The sequence below is a fragment of the Pseudorasbora parva genome, chromosome 23 (genome assembly GCF_024679245.1).
Source record: "Pseudorasbora parva isolate DD20220531a chromosome 23, ASM2467924v1, whole genome shotgun sequence".
In the NCBI taxonomy this organism is placed as follows: domain Eukaryota; kingdom Metazoa; phylum Chordata; class Actinopteri; order Cypriniformes; family Gobionidae; genus Pseudorasbora; species Pseudorasbora parva.
Genome location: NC_090194.1, coordinates 16863278 through 16873671, shown reverse-complemented (window position 1 = coordinate 16873671; position 10394 = coordinate 16863278). Strand labels below are relative to the sequence as shown.

The window sequence follows — 10394 nt, the reverse complement described above, 5'->3', positions numbered from 1 at the left end:
TGCGTGCTTTACACCACTGCATCCGACACTTTGCATTGTACTTGGTGATGTAAGGCTTGGATGCAGCTGCTCGGCCACGGAAACCCATTCCATGAAGTTCTCTATGCACTGTTCTTGAGATAATCTGAAGGCCACATGAAGTTTGGAGGTCTCTAGCTATTGACTTTTCAGAAATTTGGCGAGTTCTGAGCACTGTGTGCCTCAGCATGTGCTGACCCCGCTCTGTGATTTTACAAAAAGTTGGTGAGTTCTACCACTTCGTGGCTGAATTGCTGTTGTTCCCAATTGCTTCCACTTTGTTAACAGTTGACCGTGGAATATTTACTAGTGAGGAATTTCATGAGTTGACTTGCACAGATGGCAACCTATCACGGTACCACACTTGAATTCATTTAGCTCCTGAGAGCGATCCATTCTTTCACAAATGTTTGTAGAAGCGTCTGCATGCCTAAGTACTTGATTTTATTGATCTGTGGCCATGGAAGTGATTGGAACCCCTGAATTCAATGATCTGAAAGGCTGTCCTAATACTTTTGGCAATATGGTGTGTCTGGTGGCTGGTTTAGATATTTTATTTGGCTTAAATCTATGGGTTTTTTGCCTCAGCCAGCACCACCAAAAATTGTGAAGTATAAAATTGCACCAAACTGTCCATGTTGAATGGTTAACTAGATTTTTATCTGTAATTATTTAAAGCAGCTTTGATAATATTTAGTCATTACCTGGACCCACTTTATATTAGATGGGCTTAACTACTATGTACTTATTGTACTATTACACTTATTCTGTAGATACATGTTTTTACATTGTACTAACATTTAAAAAAATACTTGCATGTAATTACATCTGTAATTAATTTCTGTACTTATATTTATTATTACACTGTTGACACTTCCCTTACATCTAACCCTACCCTTAAACTTACCCATCCCACCACAACTGTCCCTAACTTTACCCGTATCCACCTCTATATAAGCAAACGTGTTTAGCATTATAGGAACACAATAAGTCAATTGTACTTTTATTCTGATGTAAGTACATAGTTGTTAAGGACACCTAATATAAGGTGGAACCCATGACTTTATCTTGTGTACTCTTCTCTGTGCACTAGGAATCACTGCATAACTGATATAGGACACAATTTATTCATAAATGATCATTCATTACATAGAGCAGTATAAAATTACATTTACATTAAGTTTGTAAATAACTGTGCAATGAACAGGAAGACATTGTAGAGATGAAACTGCATAGCAGCAGTTCAAGAACTCGTATGAACCGTGTCTTTGTGCTCTGCCTTTTGTCGTCTAACTCACACTAACATCAGGTGGAGTGAGTCACCAAGCACCATACAATTAATACATTTGCATTCGTTTGTGTCGACAGCCCGTTGAGGGTTTGTGCTTGACTGCGTTTACTTTGCGATTATGATGGAAGCATCGGTGGTCTGGGTGATCTCTTCATCCGAATCGCTCTCCTGGCTTTCTGTGCTCTGAGAGGACTCGTCATTGTTGTCTGCAGCTCCAGGCGTGGCTGTGGTCTCCTCGCTGCTCGGGCTGCTATCTGACTCCTTGCCATTTTCCTCCTGGCTGGCACTGGCGCTTGCGCTGTCGGTGGGAGTGTCGCCAGCACTTGCCCCCTCGCTGTCTGACTCTTGGTTCGCAGCGGGAACGATCTCTTGGCTTCCTAGAGCTGCCAGGCGATCGTTTGGCTCCATGTTCTCCACCTCTGGGGTGCTGGTGTCCTCCTCCTCCAGAAGAGTATCATGCACCTGTAGAGCCTGAGAAACCAAAGTGATTCTCATTAGTTATATATTATTCCGTTGTTAATTTGTGGTAACATTCTTTTCTTTTGCATAAATGAATATCAATATCAATCCTTGTTTTTATTGAATATTGCAGCATTTATTATAAAAAACGTTTTGCGTTCAAATAATGCTGCATAATTCACTGCTCATCTCTTTGATTATACACACTGCTTGCGTGAGGGCGGAGAAACCTTTCCCTTACATGAGAGTTTAAACACAACCATCCAATCCATTCACCATGGACACAAGTCCCCTCCTACATTTTGTCTTGTTCCAGAGGCAGATTCCCACGGATATGTCACAATAGGGAAGAGACTAGCTCAACTTCGGTTTCATGCCGACTTAAATCAGCGTTGGGGAAGCAACTTTGAAAGTTTAACAAGCTAGACATAATTTAAAGCTGATAAACAGTCAAGCTAAACATTTGAAAAAGTAGTTATTTGTTGTTGTTGTTGTTGTTAAAGGAACTGTATGTAAGAAATGTATTTCAATTAATCATAAAATGGTCCTGACATGTCACTATACATTAAGAAATAATATTCATTTCAAATACATATATCACTGACAACAGTCGTCTGGCAAGGATATTGTCATTTAAAAGATGTTGTTGTAGCCCTCAACTGAGGTTGATGTTGACATGTTGTGTTTTGGCCTGAAGCTCCGCCCTCCACCTATCTACCAATCACAAAGTCAGTAGTGTTTCGGCATTCGGGTTGCCAGATCTGCTCTAGTTACCACAGCTGCAGCTACAAACGTTCCTGCTGGATCCTGCAGTCTATCTGGCAACCTCGAGTCAGGGGGTAGGGGAGAGGGAAAAGTGGTTGCAGTACCAGTTTTGGCCACTATCTTACATACACTTCCTTTAACTTATAGCATATAGCTTTTTTTTAAAGTTATATATATATATATATATATATATATATATATATATATATATATATATATATATAAAATATTAAATAGAAACGTTTAAAGTTATATTTAATTTTTTTGTAAGTTAAATATAAAATATATACTATATAAAATATAAAAAGTTATATATCAATTCCATCATGAATCCCTTTACATGTACATTTTCCTTTTCTATTATCCACCCTGCATATGGGCACTTTTTACAAACAAAAATTAACCATTTCTATTTACCTTGTGCAGTTGAATCTCTTTCTCCACATCGTTGATGCTCTGATCATCATGAGCAGAAGTCTTCTTGCTCACAAATGTCAAGCCGCCCAACTTGTCACTGCTGTAGGACTTGTATGGGGAAGGTAGTTTATCGAAGTCGTTTGCGTCCACATAGACGATGGATTTTTTGTAGTCGCTAGGGAAGCCCATGCTGTCTCCCCGGCCTGTGTTGATGATGGGGTCCAGCGAGGGCTCTACTGTGGATGGGACTGCGGTGGTCTCAGTTTCCGCAGATTCACTGGAGTCAGTCTAAATGGACAATATATATTAATGGACTATATAATTGAGAGTATAAAATTACTGCTAGAATGGTGGATAATATTTTTGCAGCATCATGCTAGGTAGCACATTGTGAAATCTGATACAAAATCCTGCTTTTTATAATTGTGGGTTAAACGTCAAATATGTTGTCACATCCCGCAGCACTTTTGCATTTACTCTAAACAGACCAATTGCTTGTTAATGGAAACTTATAATGTCAGCTTCTTTCATGCATACTGTTTACCCCAGTGGCTCTCAAAGAGTGAGTTGAGACCCTAAAATGGGTCACAGGTCTGGAATGAAAGAGCTTTTTCTTTTTTCTTATGATTACCAATTTCGATACTGTGTTTGCCTTGACAAACACTTATCCAAAGCAACTCAAATTGCATTTAAGGCATACATTTTATCAGTTAGTTCTTCAAATCTCTGGGAATTGAACCTATAACATTGGCGTTGCTAGCAACATGCTCTCCTGTTTGAGTTACAGGAAGGTTGTCCATTGTTGATCAACTTAGAACAATGGTTCTACATGAACGAAAACTCCTCTTCTCATCTGTTTAGGATCTCTCATCTGCCTCCAGCAAATGCAAGAAACAGTATTGAGACACGCAGCAAGGTCACTTACAATGCGTCTAGACCAACAGAGTGGTATTTTTAGAGCCTGATGTCTTTTATTGGCTATTGTGGGAGTGCAGTGACATGTGATATGGTCAGAGGATGAGTCTTCATTTACCTCAGTTTCATCTGCGCTGTCTGTGCTTTCATTGGAATCTGCTGGTGTGGTCTGAAATGCAACCAAATGCCTTGCCGTTATTAAAACAGTATTGTATTTCTCATGTACATGCTAATTACAACATCCTTGAATGTAAATAGCACTAGTCGATATCAGTACTTTGACATTAAAGTAATAGTTCACTCAAATATTCGAGTGCCATCATAAATGATGGAATAAATCCATCATTTATTCACCCTTACAAACTTTTGTGACTTTCTTTCTTCAGTGGATCATTTTTAATTATGTAGGCTATTAGTCTATGCATTGACAATACAGTATAACCATAAAAGTACCAATAAAAATGGTCTAAACGACTCAATTTCAAGTGTTTTTTTTTTAGGAACAGTGAGCTTTTAAAGGGTTAGTTCACCCAAAAATGAAAATTCTGTCATTAATTACTCACTCTCATGTCTTTCCAAACTCGTAAATTTTTTGTTCATCTTCCGAACACAAATTAAGATATTTTTTTTAATGAAATCTGAGCACTTTCTGTCCCTCCATTGACAGTCCACGCAATTACACTTTCAAGCCCCGGAAAGGTAGTAAAGAAATTATTCAAGGATTCCATGTGATTCCAGTGGTTTATCATCAATTTTATGAAGGGATGCTTAGCGCTTTGTTTGCGCAAAAAAACATAACACGTTCAAGGAAAAACGTCCGCTCTCATGTCAACAACACACACGTTCATGATAGCACAACACACAGTGCTATCATGAACGTGTGTTGGAGATTTAAATTTTGTATATAAAAAAATCCAATTATATAGTTTTTTGGGTGGAACTAACCCTTTAACCACTATAAACGAATCAGTGAGTCAGCAACTCGAGAATAGTTTGATTTGAGAACGAGTCATTCAGAACATTTTTTTAATGAATTGAGTCAACTGACTATGCTCCACAAAAGAGAGAAATAACACGAGAGTGGTTACATAACAGAATTTCTCTTATAGACAAAATGATAGTCCTTTTAGTGGATATAGAGGAGGTGTGTTACCTGTGTTGGTTCTGCCTCCAACATTTCAGCAGCATCTTTACGTAGGATAGGAGGTGGCTGTATAGGACAAATGTTTTGTTAAAATAGCAGCATAGTTTTCAGCACATTATTCATTTCAACAGTGTTCATTTTACCCATATCAAATTAAATACTTACCCGTTGAACAGCAACAAGTTCTTCTGAGCTCTCTGAACTGCTAGCTGAGCGCTTGACCTGAGAAAAAATATGTGCATGTACACATTAGAATACAAAAATCATAGCGTAAATGTTTAAAGCCCAGATTTCACAGTTAATATAAACTTACAGGTAGGCAGACGACTGTGGCGATGAGGAGTGTTAACACAATAAGAGTCTTCATTTTTGTGCAAAATACTCTAAAAAGAGAGAAAAACAAAGAGATGCACCGTTACAAAAAAACTTCAGTTTTGACCTTATAAATGTATGTTAAAAGTCATTAAAAAGTTATGTCAACTAATGCACGGTAATAAGAAATGTATTACATAGAAGATTGCCTGTGCTTTACTTTAATGTTCTAACCATAAAATGCCTCAAGAGTGGGTATTTTTGGTGTTTACCACTGCAAGGCAAACCGACTCGGAAGGAAGCATGCCTTTTAAGGGCACTCAGAATCACGTTGGTAAATGCCAAAGAACTTCCTGCAAGCCCTCACCATGAAACATCTCGTTTGTTTTCAGCTACAGCTACATCGCATAAAGTATAAGTTGAGGTAGCGTGTGTTTAGCGATACCTATAATGATCTCTTCTGGTGTATAATTCTAGAAGTTATATGTAGACTGTAGCAGCCACAATCAAGAAATAGCACGCCTCTGGCTCCAGACTTAGTTTCTCATTAGAATCTTCGTTGCTGCGAGCCAAGGCCTAGAATTTGTGGCGTCAAAGGAAATGTGAAGCACAGCACAGAACATTAAGCGTGGAAGCGTTTTGTTGAGGCTGCCGGCAGAAGTAATGGTGGCAACTGTCAGTCAGCCAGTATTATTATTCTTTTGCATGGAACTTTAATTTAGTGGTTATGTCGCTGGAATGAATGAGTCAGTTGACAAATTAGTAAGGCCTTTATGTGCCATAGCCGCAACTTCCTCTTTCGTCTGTCAAGGTCATGTTAATCATCTCTGCCTATAATAAACTGTGGTTGGAATCATTAAAAGTCTTCATAACTTCAGTCTTGTACATGCATTGAGTCTGAAGAATTGCATTTTGATGCTTATTTTCCAAGACCTGCATCTGCTCTGTGAATTTATTCATGATTTAAGGTTAAAACAGGCTGCATGATCCCCATCTGTTCTATGAAAATTCCTTCACGAGCTATAGAAATGCCAGACTAAAAGTAAATACATTCCGCATAAGCGCTCAAGCTTCTTCCAACATCTGCATACTGAAACATTCGACGACAATTGTTTTTTAAACTCAACATCCTAAAAAAACGAATCAATTGTGTAATTGTGACTTACCTCTTTCTCTTTGAGAAATGTGAAGTCCTTTGATTGTCAGAGGATAGACTGAGGTCCCGTTTATCAGATGAGATCTTGCTTTGTTTTGATGCTTGTGAGAGATGGCTGGCTGGTTGGCTTTTAAACCCTGTTCCCTCTGGAAACAGCCAATGGCTGTGAAGCTTGTGATGTCATGAGGTTTACCGCTGCTGTCCCACCTTTTTGCTCCCACTCTTCCTGTGGTTTGTATGGCCAGGCAATGCAAACATTCACCGCCAGGCATGACAAGCAGAAAAAATAAAACCAATATCCTCTATTGCTTTAGGATCCTAGATATAATGTTTTCTTGCTTATTAGTATTATTAGTATTACATATTATGCATATACCATGGAAAGACTCAATGTCCACTATAATTGTTATTGTATAATAAAACAGGGCAAATAAATATTTAATAGCTTCAATTAAGGGGGTTTAATGCCTCTGGCTGTTAGGCAGAATGAAGTGTTAAGTGTGTAATCAGTTCCTTTCTTTGGTAGGGAACAGTGTGTCACAGAAAATCACAAAATGCATTAAAAGTTTAGATTTGGTAGTGTTTGCTAGGCACTATTACTATTGATTTTGCTCATACTTAAGGTTAGGGATTCAAATTACCTTTGTGCTATGAACATGGATGATACCTCAAATTCTGTGTCTTGTTGGGGAAAAGTTTGGATTTTTGAAATCAATAAACAGATTAACAATTAAGTCAATAACCATGCAAATAAACACTGGAATGCATAGTACCAAATATATCACGTTATAAGCCAATACTATTATAATAACAATATAAATATTGTGTGTGTGTGTGTGTGTGTGTGTGTGTGTGTGTGTGTGTGTGTGTGTGTGTGTGTGTGTGTGTGTGTGTGTGTGTGTGTGTGTGTGTGTGTGTGTGTGTGTGTGTGTGTGTGTGTGTGTGTGTGCGCGTGTGCGGGCATGTTTTTGTGACATATGAGGACACAAATGTGTATAATGACATGGGTATGACATAGGTATTACAAGGAGAGGGTGAAATATGAGGACATTACCCATGTCGCCAACCTTTCAAAATGCTTATAAATATACATACTGAATAGCATACTGAATGATAGAGTATCGATAGAGAATGATAGAGAGAGAGAGAAAACCTACTCCAATGAGCTACTTGGATTTTCAGGTTCTTATGATGTTACAAATTTTAGTAGTAAAATGCTAAAAAAGGTTCTAGGTTTCACATATTAGTTCCCCTCATTGATATCAGGTGAGATGTACTGTGTGTATACTGCACAAATGTTTTTCACACAAAAGAATAGAAAAACATTTTACAGTTTATTTTGAGTTGGATGATGGTGTGTCATACCAAAATCACATGAATTTCCCATCAGTCTGTATCATTCTTATGATTCACACTCTGTTTGTAGGAATGAAGTCCGATGCAATCAACAGTATCGTGCCTCCTTCTTTTTGCCTATATTGTATGGAGGATGGGTGTGTCAGAAGACCAAACAATTTTGCATTCCCTTACTTTTACTTCACAATTATTCATCATTAACGAGCAGCACATGAACATAAATAAACCTCTGAAAGTGATAGTTAGCGTTCATGATTCATGATTTTCTAAGATATTGTGAGGTGTACCTTAGGGCAGCAATTAAAGAGCCTGAATATCAGTGCTAATGATTGACAGGCAGCTTATAGGCTTGAAACATCATACATCAATGTATACAAGAATCATTCTACCAACATATGTAAGAGAAGACAAAAAAAAAAGTCAAAGGGACTTTAAAGGTGCAAGTAAATGTGAAAATAAAGTATATCAGACATACTAATCGTAGGTTGTCATCTAGAAACATCATCTTGAGAACACGTTAAGACATGCAGCATTGAACCGCTATTCATATAAGCAAATGTTTTTCATTTCTACACCCAGGCTAATGTTGTTAGGGGGAAGAAGTCTATAGTTTGTGTCTGGAATTTTTTTTTTTTATGTTAAAATAAGCGTCTTGCTGTCATGCATGGCGGCCAAACCGCCTGTGGCTCACGGATGGATTGATAAAAAAACTCAGACACCACCACAACACCACAGAATTACAGAAACATTCCCAATTCTGTTAGAAATAATCACACAGACTGGTGTGTTTTCACACCATATAGCTTACATATGTCTAAATATAAATATCAGTCAAATTTAATGTCTGAGAAGGTAATTCACGGTTAATTGCGACGCAGATCCAGTGACCTTTCTGAGTGTTAGCATCTTATCCCTGATACACATTATATGATTTTGGGCTGTCCCAGACGAAAGATGACCAATAGTGGGGATTTCTGTGGTCGTGGCTCCTAACCAGTGGTCATACGTCGTATAGTGAGAGAGGTTCAAAGATGGCTATTGTCGTTGTGTTGCGTCCAAAGATAGCCTACGATAACTTTATGACAGTGTCAGAAAACTAGCATCATCCTCTCTCAGTGTGTATAAATGGTGTATCAACATGACATGGCGTTAAAACTTAAAACTACTTATCTCAAGCTCCATTTGTAAAACTAGCATGCTAAGTCAGCCTCTTTTCCCTAGCCACGACAGTATCTATATTCTCCTCTTTCACTTCCTCCTCTTTTTTTAGCACACATAAAAACCACAATTGCCAAAGTGCAATTCATCTTGCTCTATTTGTTTACCACTAGCGCATGCTGATGATATTTTATTCTTCTATACTAACTTGAGTCGTAGCCTACGATTCAGTAAGTGTCATCATCGTACAGTCTACATGTCGTACCAGAAAAGTTTATTAGATCCATGTCGTACAGTGTGATTTGTAATGATCCCGAAATCACATCGTCTGTAGCAGGCATCAAACTTCATGCGGGCGGTGATCGGCGGTCAGCGAAGTGAAATGAAATGAAGTCAGGTGTAGTATGAGCACTCTTGCGTTCATTAAAGACCACTGGCATATTTTCCATGAAGAAATGATCGTAGTCTAGTTTTAAAGTTCAGATTTTCGTCAAACGCTTTCGTCCAAACTCTGACCTGACCTGGATGCCATTTTTGATTTTGTGATGAATTGCTAAGCTGGGTGGGAAAGCAAGGTAAAGGTGGTGTTCTCGCGATCCATGTAGCCACTTTGCAATCCTCTGACTGATACAAGATGTTAAGCTGCTTATAGACTAGTCTGTGTAGCAGAGGTAGGAACATTTCAAATGCTCGAGTCACGTTGTGTACATTGAGAAAAGAAGGGGGCCGTGTATAGATCCCTGAGGGACTCCGTTGACTGAAGGGACTTAGACGCCTCGTCCCTCCACAAAACTTTGAAAGATCTACCTGTGAGGTGAGACTCAATCCAGCCGAGTGCTGTGATAACAATTGTATAGATGGCAGACAAGAAGATCTGATGATTTACAGTGTTAAAAAAGTCCAGCAGAATGGGAACTTATGAACTGCAAGGAGCTCTCGCCAAACACAAAGTGGTCTCAACTGAATTTTTCTTTTTAAAACTGAAGAGTAATTGGTAGCATAATTGAAAACAAGTCATTCGAGTATTCAAGTATTGACACCCTGATGAAGGCTTAAAACACTAAAGCATAGTTGTATTTGTCACCTGTTTTTAATGAATATTGCCATGATATATTAAAGGCTTTTTAATTCTTTCTACATTACTCGAGTGCCTTTGAAATGCTTACATTTTTTTAAGTCATTCAAGTATTTCGTAGCCTGACCAGCCAGACCCACATCAAGATGTTTGGTCTGGAAACTCCCCATTGGCATGGCTCAATCCGAGGGGCGGGATAAACGGTTGTCTTTCAAACTCCCTCTGCACGCAATTGGATAGAGCTACAACCAACCAGAGCAACGAAGGTGAAGCAGAGCTTGTTGATAGATTAAACTTTCACCGTATCCGGTCGGCTAAACTCCGAACA

General features: G+C 38.5%; 1 protein-coding gene across 1 annotated transcript; it reads right to left on the bottom strand.

The window, feature by feature from the left end:
- Positions 1–1139: 1139 nt before the first annotated feature.
- Positions 1140–6577, bottom strand: spp1 (secreted phosphoprotein 1). Its single transcript, XM_067432927.1, has 7 exons — positions 6488–6577; positions 5323–5392; positions 5175–5231; positions 5019–5075; positions 3984–4034; positions 2951–3238; positions 1140–1780 (listed from the first exon to the last, which is right to left on the bottom strand). The coding sequence occupies exons 2-7, from the start codon at positions 5374–5376 to the stop codon at positions 1415–1417; spliced, it is 873 nt and encodes a 290-aa protein (XP_067289028.1). The 5' UTR covers positions 5377–5392; positions 6488–6577; the 3' UTR covers positions 1140–1414.
- Between the last annotated feature and the right edge of the window lie 3817 nt (positions 6578–10394).

Coding starts and splice junctions, on each gene's coding strand:
- spp1 (XM_067432927.1), bottom strand. CDS start 5,376: ATGAAGACTCTTATTGTGTTAACACTCCTCATCGCCACAGTCGTCTGC. Junction 5,232..5,322: donor CCACAGTCGTCTGCCTACCT/GTAAGTTTATAT, acceptor ATTTTTTCTCAG/GTCAAGCGCTCAGCTAGCAG. Junction 3,239..3,983: donor ACAGCGCAGATGAAACTGAG/GTAAATGAAGAC, acceptor TTGTCCATTTAG/ACTGACTCCAGTGAATCTGC.